At 38.9% G+C, this 23,637-nt stretch overlaps 1 protein-coding gene across 1 annotated transcript in view; it reads left to right on the top strand.

Moving 5' to 3' along the window:
- Nucleotides 1-496: 496 nt before the first annotated feature.
- LOC126268027 (DDB1- and CUL4-associated factor 5-like) overlaps nt 497-23,637 on the top strand; it is a 125,374-nt gene continuing 102,233 nt past the window's right edge. The window contains exons 1-2 of the mRNA XM_049973447.1: nt 497-910; nt 996-1,176. Coding sequence (XP_049829404.1) covers nt 715-910; nt 996-1,176 — 377 coding nt within the window. The 5' untranslated portion in view covers nt 497-714. The remainder of the gene's footprint in view (nt 911-995; nt 1,177-23,637) is intronic.

Below are 23,637 nucleotides of genomic sequence, written 5' to 3' on the forward strand. Positions count from 1 at the left end.
TTATGTAGTTTACCACTTATGCAGTACTATCTGTCAGTTTTGACTCCTTATTTCTATTCGCCATTGAAAGAAATATAGGCCTTAAGACAGTAATGATTTGGAAGAAGTGTGGAAGTTACCAGAATGAGATTTTGGCTTGTATTAAAATCGTTACCCCATAAATTAACACATTATATATTGATAATTGGAGATTGGTTAAAATCTCATATTGATAGGGTAACAAGATTTTCTTGAGACAGCTACTGCTGCAAAGAAGTCTTTAGAGATCATTTATGTCCGAGTCTATTGCGAGTAATTTGTAATTTAGTATCTCTCAGGTCAAAATCGGATGCGATGATATAGCTAATTTATCACATTCATTAAATAGAACACTTCCCTAACTAAGGGGAGCGATCCTGTATCGGAAGATATCTCATACAAACGTTTGCGAACTGAATATTCAATTTTACGGGAACTTCGCGGTTTAATAATTCGCGCCCGTACAATCCGTATCTTTGCCTGAAGTGTCAACAAAGATGATAGCATAGAGTTCACAAACTGACAGCTGTTCTGTGCAGAAGGGTGGTTAGCTTTTCTTTCAATGTATGGGGTAGGGGTACATGTGAAATGCCATAAGAACTTTCACAAGCAAGTGCTAGTCCAACTGACGTAATGCAGTTGAGAAAATCGCCTTTATAGATCTTATTTCTGCGGCAGGATCTACGTTTAACTACTATGGCTAGACCATCGCCTTCATGTCCATTACGTTATGTTTTGAACAGGCAGTACGACGAACGGATAAATGTAAAAAGGCGGCTATTAAGAGAGCGTCTCAATAAAGCCACTAACCTTTACAGGAAAGATCTACTTGCTCATTACGGCTGTGTGAATGCCATAGAGTTTTCTAACAGTGGAAAGTTTTTAGTGTCCGGTGAGAAAAAAAATGGATGTATTGTTTGAATACCCTTCTGTGCATAATTTTGGAACATAAGAATAAAATATAATTTACGTTACAGGAGGAGATGATCGACGAGTTTTAATTTGGAATGTTGAACATGCTCTCCACAGCATCGGAACCCCATCTGTAATGCGCGCTAATCATATAAGTAACATATTTTGCCTGGCATTTGACAGCACAACCAGCAGAGTATTTTCTGCTGGCAATGATGATCAAGTGATAGTCCATGATGCTACAACGTAAGTCTAAAATGAGCATTTTACAGACGCCTACATGAAACTTTTTTTCTCCCAAGTCTTTCCTTTTGTTTTACTTATAAAATGATTAACAGCGTAGGAATAAAAGACCATTGTATTTTATTGTTGCTGCCTAAGGTAGTATGAAATTAGAGTGCTGTAAAGCAATGAAGACAGAACTGAAAAAAGTTGGAAAGTATCCATGTAATCAGTTGTCCTAAATGTTGTAAAACAACCTGTTGTTGTTGTTGATACTAATTCTGATTTATAAACGAGGTCTGTTAAGTGGGTTATTTGCCATTACAGTGATAAAAATGTGCATTATGTCAAGGAGCCTGAGCTGTCTAGCTTTATAGTAAATGTAAAGGATGACACAAAATAGAAATGACTTATTTAACATATGCTGTGATTGCTCACACCTTTGACATATGCCAGTGTAAGAGAACTCTGTACCCAGAGACTGTAAATAAGTTTAAAATTTCACATTTTTTCTCCATTTTTATGGAGCCTCAATAGTAAAATTAGTTTATTACCTTATGCTCATTTTGCTGTAGAGTGTTGCTAGATGGGATTTATGGAAAGATTTTTATGTATGTTTTACGTAAAATAGCTTCTTTTGTGGGTCATGAGTTCCATCCCAGTTAGCAATCGCCAGTCCATATTTGTGACTGTGAAATGAGTGCCGAGTGCAAATATTGTGGTATGGAATGCTGTACATCCTGTGGACGAGACTTGATTTGATTTGATCAGAGAGCTCCTACTGGCGTCATTACTACGTTGGTGGATGGTAAGCAATCACTTTATCTAGCTTCACTGAAAGAAATACTTGGCCCAACAGAGTGTATTGTGATTGGAATTTTTTCTGAGAATCACTCATTTATTGTACAAGGTGCAGCACAAGAATTTCACTGGCAGCAATCCCAGGCCACAGTGCATCCTTTTGTAGTTTTTCCACCAAAATCAGGGTCAGCATCATAAATTGCAAAGAAAATGTGCATAAAGTCACTAGGCTACCTCATTCGCTCAATAGCTGCAGTACATTAGTACCAGAAAACCATTATTCCCCATATAAAAGATGCAATGCCACACTTAGGAAAAATTCACTACATTTCAGAGGGAGCATCATCTCAATATAAAAACTGGAAAAATTTAAAAAATCTGACATTGCATTCTGAGGACTTCAGAATTTATGCTGAGTGGTATTTCTTTGCCACTAGCTACGGGAAGAGTGCCTGTGATGGAGTTGGGGGGACAGTCCAAAGTCTGGCTGCCAGGAGGAGGTTTGAAGAACTCCATCACCCAATCCTCACTGCACAAGCACTTTTTGAATTTGCTTCACAAGAGATAAAGGGTATTCAGTTCTTTTGTGTGTCCTCAGAAGACATGGAAAATAACAGTGCGGTGCTGGTGAATGAAAGATTTGATCAGTGCAGGACAATTCCAACCCAAGACAGTAACACCATTTTATGTCTGATGGAAAGGATGTTAAGATGTATTCAACTACATACTCCGTGAGATATGATATGGATTATCTCTCACACAATGCAGAGTAACAACGGTCTTCAGCACATTACCAAGTAGTATCGTTGCAGGATATCAGGCGGTTCTTAGTACCTTGCCTTTGTTATGGACTGTTCTGAAAAGAACCAAGATCTTCCAGTGAAGTATTTGCATCCACCTGGACCAGCTAAAGCTTAATTTTTAACCAAATACGTCAGATGGGTGAAACTAGGGGACATTCTAAAACCAAATATTGTGCCAAGCATTATAACAGGCAGACAGTAAGTGCTGGGCAGGGCAACTGAAATTGAAATACTCCAGTTGTTTAACAACTTTCAGCAATCCAAGTGAGGAAAGGCACTGATCTTCGACGCATGTGCTCCGTATGTAACTTTGTATTTAGATAATGATTGATGTGTTTAGAGTGTGAAACATATCATTTCTACAAATTCAGGTTGAATGTTTTGCGGAATAATGGGTCTCTTGTGTCAAATTCTGTGGCACTTACAATACTGTCCTTATCAACACGTACTCACTGTTAAAGATTACAATGAAAAAAGTTATGTATTAGATTAACACAAAGATATTTTGGAGGGTAATTAGACTTAGATTCAAGCTACATAGTGAAGCGATGTGCAGCTTGCTGTGACCTTGCATGTGTTGCATTTGGGGAGGTCCCACATAGTGATTTTCGACAATTTTGGAGTTTTCAAAATCCAAAAAGTCTGTGTGTGCATACAAGCAACTCAGCCAAATTTGTGTTACGAATTCAGCCGTATCACCTCTCTATACACACCAAATATTGTTTCAGTACTATCATTCACACATGAGATAAAAAATATTGGAAACTTGCAAAAATGGGATAACTTGTGTAGCTGTTTGGTTGTTTATTACTTCCGGACCATGAACCATTGCAACACATCCTTTCTTTCTTCTAAAAGGGAGAGGTGTTACCCTTCAAATGAGACCAACCTTTTGACGGTATATGATTTAGTACAGGAGCATTTTTTTAAAAAATTGTAACTTTGGGAGTGCCTAGCTCACATTTCAATACCTGATATATGTACTTAATTTAGTGCAGATGTTAACTGTACCAAATTTCATTGAGATCTATAACTATGATGCAACCCACTTTGGCAAAAATTGGATGATTTTCAATGGAATTACCCAAAGTAAAATATTCGGGGGGAGGGGGCGTATTTAGGAAAACATGCTACCACCTCATAATTGCTGATAGGCAATAATTGGTGATAATCAACTTGTAAAAGATGCCACAGTTACCTGATCTGAACCATATGAAAGTCTTCCTGTGTGCAAGTTATTGTTGACAGTGACATTCCAAATTTGTTTTGTGGTAACATTATGCCTCCTGATTCCGTGCATCACAGCCATCCACATCTTCACTGTCACTCAGTCGTTTACTGTTCTAATATAAAGTAGTCCAAAAAATTCAGATCTAGTGAATGATGCAAGTCAATGGAACAGTCTTTGAAGTCGGTCATCATATATTGCATAGATGACTTCGATGTTTTCTACACTGTGATCAAAAGTATCTGGACATCCCCCAAAACATGTTTTTCATATTAGGTGCATTGTGCTGCCACCTACTGCCAGGTACTCCATATCAGTGACCTCAGTAGTGATTAGACTTTGTGAGAGAGCAGAATAGTGTGCTATGCAGAACTCGCAGACTTCCAACGTGATCAGGTGATTGTTTGTCACTTGTGTCATATGTCTGTATGTGAGATTTTTGTGCTCCTAAACATCCCTAGGTCCACTGTTTCCAGTGTGACTACGAGTTTCCGATGTGATAGCGAAGTTGAAACATTAAGGGACACGTACAGCACAAAAGCGTACAGGCCGGCCTCATCTGTTGACTGACAGAGACCACCGACAGTTGAAGAGGGTCATAATGTGTAATAGGCACACATCTGTCTATACCATCACACAGGAATTCCAAACTGCATCAGGATCTACTGCAGTATTATGACAGTTAGGTGGAAGGTGAGAAAAATTGGATTTCATGGTCAAGCGGATGCTCATGAGCCACCCATCGTGCTGGTAAATGCCAAACACCACCTCGCTTGGTGTAAAGAGCATAAACATTAGATGACTAAACAGTGGAAAAACGTTGTGTGGAGTAACGAATCATGATACACAATGTGGCGATCCAATGGCAGGGTGTGGGTATGGCGATTTCCTGGTGAACGTCATCTGCCAGTGTGAGTAGTGCCGACAGTAAAATTCGGAATTGGTGGTGTGGTCCTGTTTGTCATGGAGGGGGATTGCACCCATTTTTGCTTTGCATGGCATTATCACAGCATAGGCCTACATTGATGTTTTAAGCGCATTCTTGTTCCCACTGTTGAAGAGCAATTCGGGGATGGTGATTGCATCTTTCAACATGATCAAGCACATGTTCATAATGCACAGCCTGTGGTGGAGAAGCTACATGACAGTAACATCCCTGAAATGGACTGACCTGCACAGAGTCCTGACCTGAATCCTATAGAACATCTTTGGGATGTTTTGGAATGGCAACTTTGTGTAAGGCCTTACTGACCAACATCGATACCTCTCCTCAGTGCAGCTCTCCATGAAGAATGGACTACCATTCCCCAAGAAATTTTGCAGCACCTGATTGAATGTTTGCAAACAAGAGTGGAAGCTGTCATCAAGACTAAGGGTGGGCCAACAATGTATTGAATTGCAGCATTGCTGACGAAGAGCTCCATGAACTTGTAAGTCATTTTCATCCAGGTGTCCGGATACTTTTGATCACATAGTGTACATCTACATATATACTCTGCAGATTACCATGAGGTGCATGGCATAGGGTACATCCCATTGTACCAGTCTTCCTGTTCCATTCACATATGGAGTGTGGGAAGAATGATCATTTGAATGCCTCTCTGCATGCTGTAATTATTCTAATCACAAAACTGTCTGGGCTAATAGCAAATAACTAAAGGGGGGGAGTGGCACAGTCACAATTGCTAAAGTACCAGTGGTTACAGGTGACAGATCAAACTTTTTTTTTAGGGTAGGGAGGGCAGAAACAAAGGATGTTCAGAGACAGTCTGAAAATGACTCTCACATTGATCAAACAGTACACAATTCTTGCAGACAGCCTCTGATTGGAACTAGAGATACTCAAAAATTGGCAGGAAAATTAGGTTCATCCAGCTGTAATTCAGCCAGTGCACAAAATCAATTATTGTTATTGCATCAGAATATCTGAGGACTAAGGTTTAAGCTTATTGAGTAGCTTATTTGTGTTGAAGAATTAAGAGTTGAGCAAACCAGTTGATATAATCTGCCCCTCTGAACGTCATGTGACCACTGGTATAGATACGTTAAATGTTACAGGATTCAAGTTAGCTTCTTACTTCTGTAGAGAAAATATGGAGAAAGAAGGACTTGTCACATTTGTCAGAAACTATTTTGGTTTCAAGAATATTGGTATTAATAAATTTTGTGAAACTTGTGCAACAGAAATAGTATTTCATAATAAGACCTTTATAATAGTAGGTATATACTGATCACCTTCAGGAAAGTTTAACCTCTTCATAAAAAATCTGGAAGCTGTGCTATCCCATCTCATGGTAAGAAACGAGGAAATAGTTGTTGATGGTGATTTTAATGTTGATTTATTGAAAAGCTGTGTCAATGAACAATTATTGCAGTCAGTAACACTATCATTCAATGTAGTTCCTACTGTGAACTTTGCTACTAGGATATGTAAATGCTCTGAGACTGCTATTGATAATATCTTTGTAGACAAATCTAGGGAAAAATAGACATATCACAAAACCAATAGAAAATGGACATCTGATCGTGATATGCAGCATCTTATGTTAAATGTTGATACTTGTCAGGATAAAAAAAAAAAAAATATTAAATGTGAGTACAGGAGGGTAATAAATAAGTAAAAACTTGAGAAATTCAAGAAATTTCTGTCATTAATTTGATAGATTTTTACAATACTTCTGACTCAGATGCAAAATGCAAAGCATTCATTAATAAAGTTACCTCCACTTTTGAAAATTGTTTTTTCCTAAAGGTAACTCAAGTTGTACAATAGTCAAAAAATAAACTGTGGATTACACAAGGAATAAAGATATAATGTGGGACAAAAAAGAGACTATATCTACTATCTAGGAACAGCTCTGATGTTAGAATTGTAATGCATTACAAAGAAAAATATACAAAATATTGAAGCAAGTAATCCAGAAATCGAAGCAGCTTTATTATGAGAAAAGGATATCTACATCTACATCCGTACTCCGCAAGCCACCTGACGGTGTGTGGCGGAGGGTACCCTGAGTACCTCTATTGGTTCTCCCTTCTATTCCAGTCTCGTATTGTACGTGGAAAGAAGGATTGTCGGTATGCTTCTGTGTGGGCTCTAATCTCTCTGATTTTATCCTCATGGTCTCTTCGCGAGATATACGTAGGAGGGAGCAACATACTGCTTGACTCTTCGGTGAAGGTATGTTCTCGAAACTTCAACAAAAGCCCGTACCGAGCTACTGAGCGTCTCTCCTGCAGAGTCTTCCACTGGAGTTTATCTATCATCTCCGTAACGCTTTCGCAATTACTAAATGATCCTGTAACGAAGCGCGCTGCTCTCCGTTGGATCTTCTCTATCTCTTCTATCAACCCTACCTGGTGCGGATCCCACACTGCTGAGCAGTATTCAAGCATTGGGCGAACAAGCGTACTGTAACCTACTTCCTTTGTTGTCGGATTGCATTTCCTTAGGATTCTTCCAATGAATCTCAGTCTGGCATCTGCTTTACCGACGATCAACTTTATATGATCATTCCATTTTAAATCACTCCTAATGCGTACTCCCAGATAATTTATGGAATTAACTGCTTCCAGTTGCTGACCTGCTATTTTGTAGCTAAATGATAAGGGACCTATCTTTCTATGTATTCGCATCACATTACACTTCGCTACATTGAGATTCAATTGCCATTCCGTGCACCATGCGTCAATTCGCTGCAGATCCTCCTGCATTTCAGTACAATTTTCCATTGTTGCAACCTCTCGATACACCACAGCATCATCTGCAAAAAGCCTCAGTGAACTTCCGATGTCATCCACCAGGTCATTTATGTATATTGTGAATAGCAACGGTCCTATGACACTCCCCTGCGGCACACCTGAAATCACTCTTACTTCGGAAGACTTCTCTCCATTGAGAATGACATGCTGCGTTCTGTTATCTAGGAACTCCTCAATCCAATCACACAATTGATCTGATAGTCCGTATGCTCTTACTTTGTTCATTAAACGACTGTGGGGAACTGTGTCAAACGGCTTGCGGAAGTCAAGAAACACGGCATCTACCTGTGAACCCGTGTCTAAGGCCCTCTGAGTCTCGTGGACGAATAGCGCGAGCTGGGTTTCACACGATCGTCTTTTTCGAAACCCATGCTGATTCCTACAGAGTAGATTTCTAGTCTCCAGAAAAGACATTATACTCGAACATAATACGTGTTCCAAAATTCTACAACTGATCGACGTTAGAGATATAGGTCTATAGTTCTGCACATCTGTTCGACGTCCCTTCTTGAGAACGGGGATGACCTGTGCCCTTTTCCAATCCTTTGGAACGCTTCGCTCTTCTAGAGACCTACGGTACACCGCTGCAAGAAGGGGGGCAAGTTCCTTCGCGTACTCTGTGTAAAATCGAACTGGTATCCCATCAGGACCAGCGGCCTTTCCTCTTTTGAGCGATTTTAATTGTTTCTCTATCCCTCTGTCGTCTACTTCGATATCTACCATTTTGTCAACTGTGCGACAATCTAGAGAAGGAAGCACAGTGCAGTCTTCCTCTGTGAAACAGCTTTGGAAGAAGACATTTAGTAATTCGGCCTTTAGTCTGTCATCCTCTGTTTCAGTACCATTTTGGTCACAGAGTGTCTGGACATTTTGTTTTGATCCACCTACCGCTTTGACATAGGACCAAAATTTCTTAGGATTTTCTGCCAAGTCAGTACATAGAACGTTACTTTCGAATTCATTGAAAGCCTCTCGCATAGCCCTCCTCACACTACATTTCGCTTCGCGTAATTTTTGTTTGTCTGCAAGGCTTTGGCTATGTTTATGTTTGCTGTGAAGTTCCCTTTGCTTCCGCAGCAGTTTTCTAACTCGGTTGTTGGTGGCTCTTTTCCATCTCTTACGATCTTGCTTGGCACATACTCATCTAACGCATATTGTACCATGGTTTTGAACTTTGCCCACTGATCCTCAACACTATCTGCACTTGAGACAAAACTTTTGTGTTGAGCCGTCAGGTACTCTGTAATCTGCTTTTTGTCACTTTTGCTAAACAGAAAAATCTTCCTACCTTTTTTAATATTTCTATTTACGGCTGAAATCATCGACGCAGTAACCGCTTTATGATCGCTGATTCCCTGTTCTGCATTAACTGATTCAAATAGTTCGGGTCTGTTTGTCACCAGAAGGTCTAATATATTATCGCCACGAGTCGGTTTTCTGTTTAACTGCTCAAGGTAGTTTTCAGATAAAGCACTTAAAAATATTTCACTGGATTCTTTGTCCCTGCCACCCGTTATGAACGTTTGAGTCTCCCAGTCTATATCCGGCAAATTAAAATCTCCACCCAGAACTATAACATGGTGGGGAAATCTACTCGAAATATTTTCCAAATTATTCTTCAGGTGCTGAGCCACAACAGCTGCTGAGCCCGGGGGCCTATAGAGACATCCAATTACCATGTCTGAGCCTGCTTTAACCGTGACCTTCACCCAAATCATTTCACAATTCGAATCTCCGTCAATTTCCTTCGATACTATTGCACTTCTTATCGCTATAAACACGCCTCCCCCTTCACTGTCCAGCCTATCTCTGCGGTATACATTCCAATCAGAGTTTAGGATTTCATTACTGTTTACGTCTGGTTTCAGCCAACTTTCTGTTCCTAGTACTATATGGGCGTTGTGACCGTTTATTAATGAGAGCAGTTCTGGGACCTTTCTATAGACGCTTCTGCAGTTTACTATTAGCACATTAATATTGTTATTCCTTGTTGCATTTTGCCTACTCCTGCCTTGCCGCGTCTCAGGAGGCGTCTTGTCGGGCCTAGGGAGGGAATTCTCTAACCTAAAAAAACCCCATGTGCACTCCACACGTACTCCGCTACCCTCGTAGCCGCTTCCGGCGTGTAGTGCACGCCTGACCTATTCAGGGGGACCCTACATTTCTCCACCCGATAGCGGAGGTCGAGAAATTTGCACCCCAGCTCTCCGCAGAATCGTCTGAGCCTCTGGTTTAAGCCTTCCACTCGGCTCCAAACCAGAGGACCGCGATCGGTTCTCGGAACGATACTACAAATAGTTAGCTCTGATTCCACCCCGCGAGCGAGGCTTTCCACCTTCACCAACTCCGCCAACCGCCTGTACGAACTGAGGATGACCTCTGAACCCAGACGGCAAGAGTCATTGGTGCCGACATGAGCAACAATTTGCAGTCGGGTGCACCCAGTGCTCTCTATCGCCGCCGGTAGGGCCTCCTCCACATCTCGGATGAGACCCCCCGGCAAGCAAGCAGAGTGAACACTGGCCTTCTTCCCCGACCTTTCCGCTATTTCCCTAAGGGGGAAATTACATCAGGCAACAAAATAAAAATTGTATGGGATATAGTGAAGACAGACAGGTGGGGCCCAAAAGGAAAAGGAACAGATAGCTCTAAAAATAAATTAGACTTTGATAACAAGTACATGTAATGTTGCGAAGCTCTTAGACAAGTACTTCATTTCTGTTACTGACAGCTTGGGGTTGTCTGGTTCGGTGAACAGTGCAATGTAGTATCTGAGTCCAGTTTTTTAAAAACAACATCAGTAATGTGGAAATGACATTCATGTCTCCCATAAAATGCTTAAAATTTAGGTATTCCTGTGGGTATGATAACATATCAATGAAGTTAAGTGAAGAGTGCTCATGCGAGTTGAGTTCTGTCTTAAGTTATTTGTGTAATCAATCTCTTTTCAACAGAACATTTCCAGACTGGCTAAAATATGCTGAAGTTAAGACCTTACAAGAAGTGGGATAAAGAGATACCATCAAACTATTGACCAATTTCACCTTTGCTGACTTTCTGAAAAATATTTGAAAAGGTTGTGTTCAAGCATCTCCTTAAGCATGTGACTGAAAATAATATATTGTCCAAGTCACAGATTGGATTTCTGAAGGGTTCTGATATAAAGAAAGCTATTTACACTTACAGTGACAATGTACTTAATTCATTAGATAATAAATTAGAGGTTACTGGCATTTTCTGTGACCTGTCAAAAGCATTCTCTTAAGTAAATTGGAATATTGTGATATCACTGGCAATGCTGTGAAATGGTTTGAGTCTTATCTAACAGGAAGCAAATTGTGTCATTGCGCAATGTCTGTGCAGTAAGCAGTCAATCTTTGTCTGGCTGGGAATTAATTACATGTGGTGTTTCTCTGGGTTCCATCTTGGGTCCATTGCTTTTTCTTTTGTACATTAATGACCTCTCATCTGTTACATTGCCAGATGCTAAGTTTGTTTTGTTTGCAGATGATACAAACATTGAAATAAGTAGCAAGTCACTGACAGATTTAGAAATAGCTTCCAATCAAATTTTAACTGACATTAATAAGTGGCGTAATGCTAACTAACTCACTCTCACCAAACTTTGAGAAGACCTGCTATATGCTGCTCAGAACCTGTAAAAGATTTCCTTCCAGCATCTGTATAACATATGAAGACATGGAGATTGAAGAGTTTGACAGTGTTAATTTTCTGGGATTACAACTCACTAATAAATTCAGTTGGGAAGGGCATACCACAGAATTGCTTAAGCACCTAAACAAGTCTGTATTTGCAATAATAATGATGCCAGATGTAGGAGATATAGTTATAAAAAAACTTGCGTGTTTTGCTTACTTTCATTCTGTAATGTCATGAGATCGTATTTTGGGGCAACTCATCAAACCAAGCAAAAGTTTTTAGGTGCAAAAGCGTATGATAAGAATCATTTGTGGTGTAAATTCAAGAACATCATGTAGAAACCTGTTCAAGGAACTTTGTAGTCTAACCACTGTTTCTCAGTAGATTAATGGAACTTGTTGCAAGTAATACACCTCTGTTTCCAAACAATAGCTCAGTACATAGTATCAATACAAGGAATAAGAACAATCTACATAAAAACCTAAAATCACTAACCTTGGTCCAAAAAGATGTCCAATATTCAGGAACACACATTTTCAATAAATTGCCAGCAACCATTAAAAACTTGGTTTCAGATAAAGCACGGTTTAAACAGAGTTTGAAATACTTTTTGATAGGCAACTCCTTGTACTCTATAGACGAATATCTTAACAGAGACTGTAAGCCAGCTCAGATTTCAGTTTTGACGGCACTTGGTCACAACAGTCAAGATTAGGTATTTTGTGTATGATAAATTTATTAATAGTGCATAACCATGTTTCATGCTGACAGTGTGTTAATTATGTAAATATTAGCTGTTCTAGTTTACCACATTTTATTCGCCTATTTTGACAATCTCCTGATGAATGATCAGGCTAGTATGTGTTATATTCAAATGTTTTATGTTTTTATGTTATACTTTCTGACATGTTCCACGCCTATGAGAATCATCTAATTTTTTGGGTCTATGGAATGAAAACTGAATCAGATCTAATTTATTCCCATAACCCCTTTGTAAATGATATGTAGGAGGTTTTAATGTATTCCTCATTTAAAGCTGGTTCTTGAAACTTTGTTAATAGTCTTGCAGTTCAGTTCCTTCAGTATCTCTGTGACTCTCTCCCATGGATTAAACATACCTGTGACCATTTGTGTTGCCCTTCTCTGTATACAGTCAATACCCTCTGTTGTTCCTATCTGGTGTGGGTCCCACACACTTGAGCAATACTCTGAAACCGGCTGCACGAGTGAATTGTAAGCAATGTTCTTGTAAACTGATAACACCTCACAATATTTTAACAATAAACCAAAGTCAGCCATCTGATTTACCCATGACTGAACCTATGTGGTCATTCCATTTCATATCTCTTCAAAGTGTCACACTCAGGAATTTGTTTGGGTTAACCAATTCCAACATTGACTCACTGATGTTATAGGATACTATGTTTTTTTCATTTTATGAAGTGCAAAATTTTACATTCTGAACATTTAAATCAAGTTGCCAATCTTTGCACCACTTTGAAATCTTATTAAGATTTGACTGTATATTTGTGCAACTTTGTTCGTATAGTACTTCATTATAGATAATTGTTTCATCTGAAAAAAAGCCTGATTTTACTGTTAACATTGTCTGCAAGGTCATTAATACACGACATGAACAGCAACGGGCCCCAACATACTTCCCTGGGGCATGCCTGAAGTTAGTTCTATATGTATAATTGAATATTTTAAACGGAAGTTGTGGTGACAGATTAAAGTGTAGGATAGCCTGAGGCTTAGGCCGGATTGTTAGTTGATAATTTGGTTTTTGGTTGTTGTTGTGGACTGGTCAGTAGCATAGCACAAGGGTTGTGATTGTTATGTTGTAATGTGGCAGTTTGGCTTTAAATGCCAAAGCCAGTGAATGCACCATGTAGCATTTTTACGTTGCACATGCCACAGCAATTTTATGTTCCTGGTGGAAATACCTGTCTTTTGTCTGTATGTTCTGGTATTTCCTAGTTCTAAATACATTTGAAGTCATTAATAATATCACTGTCCATAATACCTATTCATATGAGGGTCCCGAATTAGTTTATTGGATTTTGTTTTGATGACATTTGAATCTTTGAAAATTACTTAGTGAATGAAATTTCAATGTGTTGAGTGATAGGATCCAGCTGCCAGCCAATTTTAGTTCTTTGTCGAATTCCACATGCACACTGTGTTGCCAGTTTATAAGTAAATGCAGCACCTTGTGAATTGTGGATGGGTGGCCACTGCAATACTGCCCCCAACATGGCAATCAGTTAGTCACAATATAATTTTCATTGGAGTATAATCACAGAAATTCCATCTTAATATCCTATTTTATTGTGGAGATTTAAAATTGTGAACTGTGTGTTTTAGATTCACCTAGCAAAAAGTTAATTCTGTAGGCTGAAATGCTAGCTGGAGGAAGTTAAATTCTGGTTGCACTGTTTTTTCTTTTTAAGTAGTCACTGAATCTCTGTACTACAGGTTGTATACTGGTGCAATGAGATTCCTGGTGTGTCATACTAATGCTATAAAAAGAAATGTGGCTGCCAATGTAAAATACTTACTTTCTTCAGTTCAACTACAAAGAGATTATGTATCATTCTTGTGGATACTGCTGTGCATAGTAATCTGAGGAAACAAGCAAGCAGGTGCTGCAGGCAAGCAAACCTAGAAAAACACATTATATTATTTTTATATCTTCATACATACAATGCAAACCATTGTGGTGTGCATGGAAGAGAGTACATCCCATTGTGCGAGTTATTAGGCTTTCTTCCTGATCCATTTGTGTGTGTAATGTGGGAAGAGTGATTGCTTAAATGCATCTACGTGGTCTGTAATTAGTCTAATCTTGTCTTTGCGATCCCTGTGGGAGTGATACCCATGGACTGTTGTATCTATCCAGGTTATTCACTTACAGCTAGTTTTAAGACTGAAAGGAAGCTGTCAAGGGATAGTTTGCTTCTGTCTTCAAGTGTCTGCCAGTTTGGTTTCATCAGCATCTCCGTGACACTCTCCCATGAGGCAAATGAGCCTGTGACCATTCATGCTGCTAATCTTCCAGTCATGGTGTACAGTGCCACATCTGGGTATGAGGAGGGTTGACTGGTGGTAATGGACAGAGATCTAAAATTGATGGAACCAGCTGTCCAGCCATGACATTTCTCCTTTTGTTCACTCTGATCCTTCTCCAGTGAGTTGGGAACAGGGATGGATTTTGGAAAAGCAAAATGTACTTGGTGGTTACTGGTTGTCAAAGAAATATTTTCAAACACTTTCCTTGACAGTCAGCATCCTGACATATATACAACATTGCTGAATAGTTACACCCTGCTACACCACACCACTGTTAGTGTTTATAAGTTTTAATGAATTTAATTTGATATCTTACAAAGTGAACTAACATTTGGCCATGCAGACTGCGTGAGTAATTACTAAAGCTCACTTGAAGTTGTTTGTGCACAGATGTGATAACATTAAACTAGCAACCTTCAGAAACATGAAAACCTATTCATAATTAAAAATGTATTAAACATATTTATCCAGTCTTTTAAAAAAAATACAAATTTAAATTATCTTTAAACAGTCGAGTGTAAAACAAAAACATTTTCTGTTATTATACTGTAGAATTCGCAGCAAGGACTCTTGTTATTAACAGGCTTAAGCCCTATGACAATTTTCATATACATATAAATTCTGCCTTTGGCCTTAACCTACACAATAAAAAAATTAAGCAGACTTTTTAATATTCAGTCTACCCTCCCTTTAGACCAATCAGGAACCTGACAGTTCTAGTATTCTGTCTCTGTGGTCTCTTCATTAACGAAGTTGATTAGTGAAAAGGACCCCAGGTTCAGAGCAGCTCGTCTTACTATAAATTTTGTGTATTACTAGACCGAGCACATTAATTCTTTGGCAGATATGTTACACTTGTACAGATACATGTCTGTAATACAATTCAGTTATGTTCTTGATCATAACACGTCCTGCTTGTGTGATACCTTGTTTTAAATCTTCGCAACGCCTTTTGAAGATTCCCAAGGTTAATGTACCATTTGTGTATGCAACTTGTTCATTATTCATAGTGGATGACTTTCCAAATCCATGCACTGTGATCTAGGCCTGTGGCACTACTACCAATGGATGAAGCTCCCATCACAATACCTGCTGCCTCACCTATAGTGGCAGAGTCCAAGCCCTGACCCTCTGTCTTTGAACAAAGAGGGACTGGTAATCTCGAAGCAGCATGCTCATTGTCGGTGACCACAGCTACTTCCAGAACTTCACTTCTTACTGACTACCCGTCTCTGTCTCTCTCTGTCCTCCTCCTCTTGTTCTTTCCAGTGATTATATATATGTGCCACATAGCTCATGTCTTTGATAGCAGCTGAATGACAGCTTGATTACAACTTAGAGTAATTGGTAATGTGAAATGGCTCATCTTTCCTACCATGTCAAATTTTCAGATTAATTAATCAGTTTACACCGGTTTTGTCTGTGATGTGTGCTTGTTGTGTGGCTAACGACATGAACAGAACAAAATATTTTAAATTGATATGAAACGAATGTAGTTATGTCATCACCTACCGGAGTTTTGGGCACCCGAAGCTTGCAAAAATGAAGGCCATTAGACTAACATCTGCCATCATCCTCTGTGTAGTAATTATCCAGTGAAATCTTGAAAACCATTTTACTGTCACAAAAAATACTTATTTTCATCCTTTGATGTAGGAAGAGAATCCAAATAGTATATACAAGGTGTGAAAATAAAATAATGAGACTGATTTTCTTTGCAAGATGTGGCAACCCTGCAGGCTTTTGTTGGCACAATATCTTTGACCTTGGTCTATAAGCTGCTTCTAGTCCAAGCAGCACATTGATGAAACTGCTCAGTCATGAGTTGTGCTGTAATAAGTTAACACATGTTTGTGTCTCTTGTCATGGAAATGTAACTGCATAATATTGCACAATGGTATGCCATTTCTTTTTGTGTTAAATTGGGTGAAAACGCAATGACAACTGATGGTAAGCTTCAGAAGGCTTTTGGAGAGGAGGTTATGTCAAGAGCTGAAGTATTTCGTTGGCATAAAAGTTTAGTGAAGGCAGAACGAATGTTGAAGATGAAGACCGCAGTGGACGACCATAAACCTCATGGATGGATGTCAACTTGGCCAGGGTGCGTAAACTTGGATGATCTGATTGAAGATTACCAATGAAAATGATTGCAGAAGAACTGAACATCAATTGAAAAATGGTTAGTCTAATAACAACTGAAGACTGAAGATCTTGGTATGAGAAAGATTTGTGCAAAAATGGCCTCTAAATATCTCGCACCACAACAGAGAGAAACACGGAAAAATGTGCCAGCTGATCTGTTAGAGCAAATGGAAATCAATCCAGAATTGTTGAGCTGTGTTATCACTGGTGATGAAAGTTGGTTTTTTCAGTATGATCCAGAGACAAAATGCCAAAGTTCGCAATGGTGCTCAAAGGGATCACCTTGACCAAAAAAAGCTCGCATATCACAGTCAAAAGTGAAATGCATGCATGTGTGCTTCTTTGATTTCAAGGGAATTGTTCATAAAGACTGAGTGCCTCCTGGACAAACATTTAAACAGTATTGCTACAAAAAAATTTTAGAAAGACTTCGTAAAAGAGTTCTTTGTGTCCGTGCCAACTTTGCTGATAATTGGATTCTGCATCACAATAATGCACCATTCCGTACTGTTCTGCCAGTACAGCAATTTTTAACCTCAAAGCAAATTTCAGTACTACCACAACCACCTTATTCACCAGATATCACTCTGTGCAGCTTTCTTCTATTTCCAAGAGTCAAAACGGCCGTCAAGGGACACCATTTTCAAACACAAGATGTCCAAAAATCAGTGATGAGGGTCTTGGAGGATGTTACAGAAAATGAGCTCCAGAAATATTACTATCAATGGCAGAAGTGCTGTGCAATCAGAAGGGAACTACTAAGCTTGACTAAAATGGTAAGCAACATGTTTTTCACATCAGTCTCATTCCTTTATAATCGCATCTTGTTGACAGTCTATCCGTAGGAGATTGTTCCCTATTTGGAGCTAACCAACCATGTGGTTTATCGTTTCTTGCTTTACTCAGTTTACACACTTGTCATTGCTCCACTAACATCTGGATATCTACTTTCATTCTTTTCCATGTAAAATACTCTCAGATTTTCATCCTGGTCTTTAATATGCCTAAATGCCCACCTATGGCAGACATGTGATAGTGCTTAGACACCAGTGCTAATAATTCTTTATGGAGTTCTTCTTTCTGTCGTCTATCATTCTTTGTTCAGTATCACAATAAAACCTTTATTTTATAGTTTTTCTTAATAGAGAATATCTCTATATTGGTGTGAACCCAGGTCCTCAAAGAGTTCTGGTAAATTCACCAATATATTATTCACCCTTAGTTCTTCTTCAACTTCCTGTACTTTCCTGTACTCTCTTTTTCCTGATTTTCATTGAATACTTCCAGGAGCAAATGACTCAGCTTATGAGAAGTAACATTTTCCATTCCCCGTATGTCTTTGACCTCAAATTTGAAAGCAGTCAAACATACAATTTACTAAGCACCTCTTCTGGTTTTATATGGCTGAGCTAACACCCAACTCAGTGCCTGCATGTCAGTTTCCAACATAAAACATTTGTGCTCCAGATTGAAATGGAACTTTTCTATAGCGAATAATACCATCAGTGTTTATTAATTTATGTACATGATAATGAATTTCTAATTCCAACAATGCCCTGGAAGCATATCCTATGAGTATTAGATCAATTAGTCACTGTTTGAGTCTGCCAATTCGTACAAATACCTGGGTGTCACACTTTGTAGGGATATGAAATAGAATGATCACATAGGTTCAGTTGTGGGTAAAGCAGGTGGTAGACTTCAGTTTATTGGCAGAATAATGTGCAAGTGCAATCAATCTAAAAAATTGCTTACAAATCTCTTGTGCGACTGGTTCTAGAACATTCCTCAAGTGTGGGGGACCCATACCATACAGCACTAACAAGGGATATTGAACGTAAACAGAGAAGAGCTGCACGAATGTTCACAGGTTTGTTTAATCTGTGGGAGAGTGTCAGAGATACTGAAGGAACTAAACTGGAAGACTATTGAAGATGCTGAGGAAGTCTATTAAAAGGTTTCAAGAACCAGCCTCAAATGGAGAATACTACAAGCCCTTTGAATCGCTCACATAGGGATCATGAAAATAAGATTAGAATAATTACTGCACATACAAAGGCAAACAATCATTTTTCCTGCGCTCCATACATGAATGGAACAGGAAGAAACTCTGGTAACTGGTACAATGGAATGCACCCTGTCATGCACCTCATGGTGGTTTGCAGAGTATAGATGTAGGTGTATTGGCCTACATTTACCCTTCCCTTCCTGCAAATGGATGGCTGCTATCCTGGTTATGGATGCGTCTGCTTGACATATAAACTGTTTTTCAAATCCATGCACAGCCAAACTGGACCGTTCAACTACACATTTTTCAATCCTTCAAAAGCAGCTTGATGCAAATCCATCCATCAAAATTGCTGCACTTTCTCCTCAATTGATGAAGAGGTGTTGCTGACTGTGCAAAGTTGAGAATGAACTTTGTGAAGAAACTGATGATCCTAATAAACTTAGCTATATGTTTAACAGTTTTCAGTGGAGGAAACTTATTGATAGCATACACTCATTTTTGATCAACGTGAACCCCCCCCCCCCCCCCCCCCTTTCTATTCAGATTGAAGAACTAAACTCAGGAATTAGCTAAACTAACTTTTGTGATATTATAGCAAGACCTGCTTAACACTTTAATATCTGACTTACATGCCGCATGTTCTTTTAACAAAGTGCTATAAATGATAACATCATACAAATAATGATGCATTAATTTAAATTTTAAATCATCATCAAGCGAGGTGGCACATTGGTCAGCACACTGGACTTGTATGCAGGAGGACAGTGGTTCAAACCTTTGTCAGGCCATCCTGATTTAGGTTTTCCTTGACTTCCCTAAATTGCTGCAGGCAAATGCCGGGATGATTCCTTTGAAAGAGCACGGCTAATGTCCTTTCCCATCCTTCCCTAATCCGCTGGGACCGTGACCTTGCTGTTTGGTCCCTTCCTCCAAATCAACCAACCTTTAAATTACGAAATACAGAATCCAACAATTGTGAAAATAACAGCTGCTCCTGTTGCCGACTAGAATGGCATCCTTCGAAACTCATATAGGTTCCAATCTGAACAAAATACTGTGGCTGCTTTGGAATCTTCAGTCAATGTTATCTGGTAATTTACTTGGTTTAAATCTAAACTAAACAAAACTGACATGCAAATCAGGAAGTGATACTGACTGTAATATTACCTATGTACTTGATTGTCTGTAATCAGTTATTGCTCAAGACACTCTCCTCCTCCATTCACACCCAAATTTCGAAGCCATAAATGTGGGTGAAGCATAGGGTGATTTAGATGTCAAAATTACTCCTTGTCCTTTTAACTCTTGTACTGTCTTTTTTAATTCCTTCATTTTAGGAGGCAATCTGTACGACATCTTACTCTGACATTACATAACTATGGCAGCATACACACTCCTATATTCACATTATACCATTGTGCACCCATTATCAAAATGGAGCTCCCAGGGTAAAGCAATGCGCAAACCAGTTCCTCATTAACCTGAACACATACAAATCACAATCTATTATTCTTACCCACTTCGATTTTATTACACTGTCTGACTGATAACACATTATTGCTGTTCTTACCCCATTTTCACAGTCAGAACTCTTGTCTACCTCCTTGCATCTTAGCCGGACAATCACACGCCCTATTCCCTTCTTAACAATCTCTCTTCCCTTTTAACTTAGCCTGATTCAGTCGTCTTCCTAGTGCTCTAAGAGAACTATCTCAGGTACTTGAAACTTACCTGTCCATCTAAAACATTTAATTTTTCTGGAAAAAAAAGGGGGGGGGGAGTTAGTCTTGATCTATCTTTGGATTTGATTCCTTCTGAAATATGTTGCACAAATTCGACTTCTTCCATCTTTATGCACAATACATTGCATTAACCCAGGTACTTAGTTCACTTGCATTATTAGATGATGTCTTATCTTCATGCTGAACCCGACAATAGTAAATGTAAACAAATTCATAAATTAGTGTGTTTGGAAGATCTTCCCTACAGATAATGTCTTTCAGCTCTCTGACTGACCTCTCTTATTGGATTATCCGAGAAATCTTATCGTCCAATGATCCTTTTGCTAATAGATATAGCATCTTTAACACATCTACACCAGCAACGTTATATATTTTGCTCACTTCTATAAGAATCCTTGATATATTTTTCAGTTGTAGAAGTGGTTCTATAGCTAGCCCAAATTTTTTGTAACATTGGTAAAAGGGATTCAGAAGTTTCATGAACTAATATGATGGAAAACTGTTTAATGGCTGATTTTGGGACTGCAAACTGATTCCCTCTGCTACACCACTACCCTCTAATAGTCTAGGCACTTCAACAGGCTAGACAACAATTGCACTCTGTAGCCCCTGAAATTTTATTTTCATGTTCTACTTATGACTTGATTGTGTACAAATTTTTAATCATACTTCCCTAGTGAAAAAGCTGTCTCTGTCTTTCCAGTTACTTTTGAGAAGGAGCACACAATTCAAGAAAAGGCCAACATACTGGCGAGCTCATTTAAACGTTTGTAATCATAGAGATGGCTACATTCACCTAGGTTGTTCGTTCTGGCATGACATATACATTGTGGTCCGCTACACCCCATAGCCGGCGCACCAGCTTGTCAGCAGTGCCTTGTGTATCATCCTCTTTTATTAGAAGCTGATATACCAAACATTCCTTTTTTTAAATCACTAACCCCAAGAATCTCTTGACACATCATCTTGCTGAAACAGAATTATACGACAGTCTCAATTTATTACAAAAATAAAGTGTTTCAACAAATTTCCTACTATATTTTTGCTTGACTGTCCAGCAATGTTTCCTTTTTATAGAACCATGCTCTGCTGCCTTGATCTGGGAAAATACATGGATTTTAGTAAGTGGATTATACTGGGTGGATTACTGGTTGTCAAAGAAATACTTTTAAATATTTTGACAGTCACCAATCTGATATAAATACAACTTTGCTGAATGGGCACACTGTGTTATGCCGCATCACTGTTAGTGCTCATAATGCTTAATGAATCTCATTTGATACCTTACAAACTACTAACATTTGGCCATTCAGACTGCATGTGAAATGACTAAAGCTCATATTTTGTGTGTATACAAATGCAAGCATATTTAACTAGTAACCTGCACAAACGCAACAGCCTTTTGATAATTAAAAAAAAGTATTAAACTGATTTATCCACTTTTTAACGAATACAGGTTGAAATTACCTTCAAATAGAAGAGCTTAAATAAAATTACTGTTACTACACTGCAGAATTTTTGATAAGGACTCTTGTCATTAATAGGCTTACACCTAATGACAGTTTTCATATACATATACATTCTACATTTAGCTTTAACCTATACAATAAAAAATTGAGCTGACTTTTTAATATCTACCCTCCATTTTTGACTGCTCAAGTTCCCGACAGTTCTAGTGTTGTCTCACTCTGGTCTTGATGTTAATGAGGTGTATTAGTGAAAAAGACAAAAATTTAGAGCAGTTCATCTTACTACCAGTTTTAATATTGTGGCAGATAGGTTTCACTTGCACAGAAACACCTCTGTAATACAATTCCATTATGTTCTAAAGCATAAACACTTCTCACTGGTCTGACGTAACATTGACACTCGTACTTTAAATCTTCACAATGTCTTTTGAAGATTCCCAAGGTTAATGTACCATTTGATTATGCAACATAATTGATCACCATCCAAATGTTCTTCATTCATGATGGACGATATTCCAAATGCATACACTGTAATGTAAATCTGTGGTGCTGCTACTAACAGAGAAGGTTCCTTACCACCAGTTGCAGACTCCACACTCTGCCTTCTGTCTTTGTACTCAGAGAGACTAGCCTTGCAATGGCATGCTCACTGCTGGTGACCACAGTTACTTTCAGAGCTCCGCTTCTTACTGACTATCCCTCTCTATCTCACTGTGTAACTGTCCTCCTCCTCCTCCTCCTCCTCCTCCTCCTCCTCCTATTATGTCAAGCGGTTATAAATATGCACTGCGTAGTTCATGTGTTTGCTAACAGTTGAATGACGGCTCAGTCATAACTTAAGGTAATCGATAATATGACACAGCTCATCCATAGAGGACATTGTTGGCTTTTACATTATTTCATACTCCCAAAGCTGGACCGCCTGTTGCACCTACCCAAGTTTACAAGGAGAAATTTTGACTTGCCCCATCTCTGGTAGTCTTAGTTCAGTGATCTGTCAGTGACTCCATTGATGTACCATTTTTATTGTTTCTCACTAATTTTCTTCTTTTATTTACAGAAAATATTTTCAAAAGTGAACATACCTGTAATGATTCAACTTCCTGTGATGTATACAGCTCACACTGCAGCACTCTGCTATTATAACCACCTGGTAGCTCAAATGAAATATTCAATAGCAGCAGCAGTAATAGTAGTAGTAGTAGTAGTAATAGTAGTAATAATAATAATAATAATAATAATAAACCCCGTGGAGGCCCGGGAAAATAATAGGCCTTCGGTATGTTCTGCCAGACGTAAAAGGCGACGAAAATAACAAACCACTAATAGGGCTAACCCCCCCCCCCCCTTTAGTGTGATTAGTTGGTTCAGGACAGAACTAATGAAGCCTCGGACAAGCGCTGTCATGGTCGTGGACGACGCTTGAACCCTATGCCTGTCCACAATGGTAACGACACAGCTAGCCACACGGAAAATGATTTAAATCCAAATAGGGGTGTTTTGCAGGATATGCTTCCTGCAACCACTCTAGAAGGAAAACAAAGACAGAGGATGAGATGGTCAGATGAAGTTAACCGACACCTCATGTTCTGTTATTACCAAGCAACAAACTTAGGAACAAACACAACTGGATACAGATCACAAGCATACACAACATTTATTACCAGATACCCAGAATTAAAATTTTTAACAGAGCATCGACTAGCTGATCAGATCCATGTAATAATCAAAAATAATAGGATACCCCAGTCAGAATTAGAAAACATCAAACAACAAGTACAACAAATACTGGAAC

Source organism: Schistocerca gregaria, chromosome 4 (genome assembly GCF_023897955.1).
Source record: "Schistocerca gregaria isolate iqSchGreg1 chromosome 4, iqSchGreg1.2, whole genome shotgun sequence".
Taxonomy (NCBI): domain Eukaryota; kingdom Metazoa; phylum Arthropoda; class Insecta; order Orthoptera; family Acrididae; genus Schistocerca; species Schistocerca gregaria.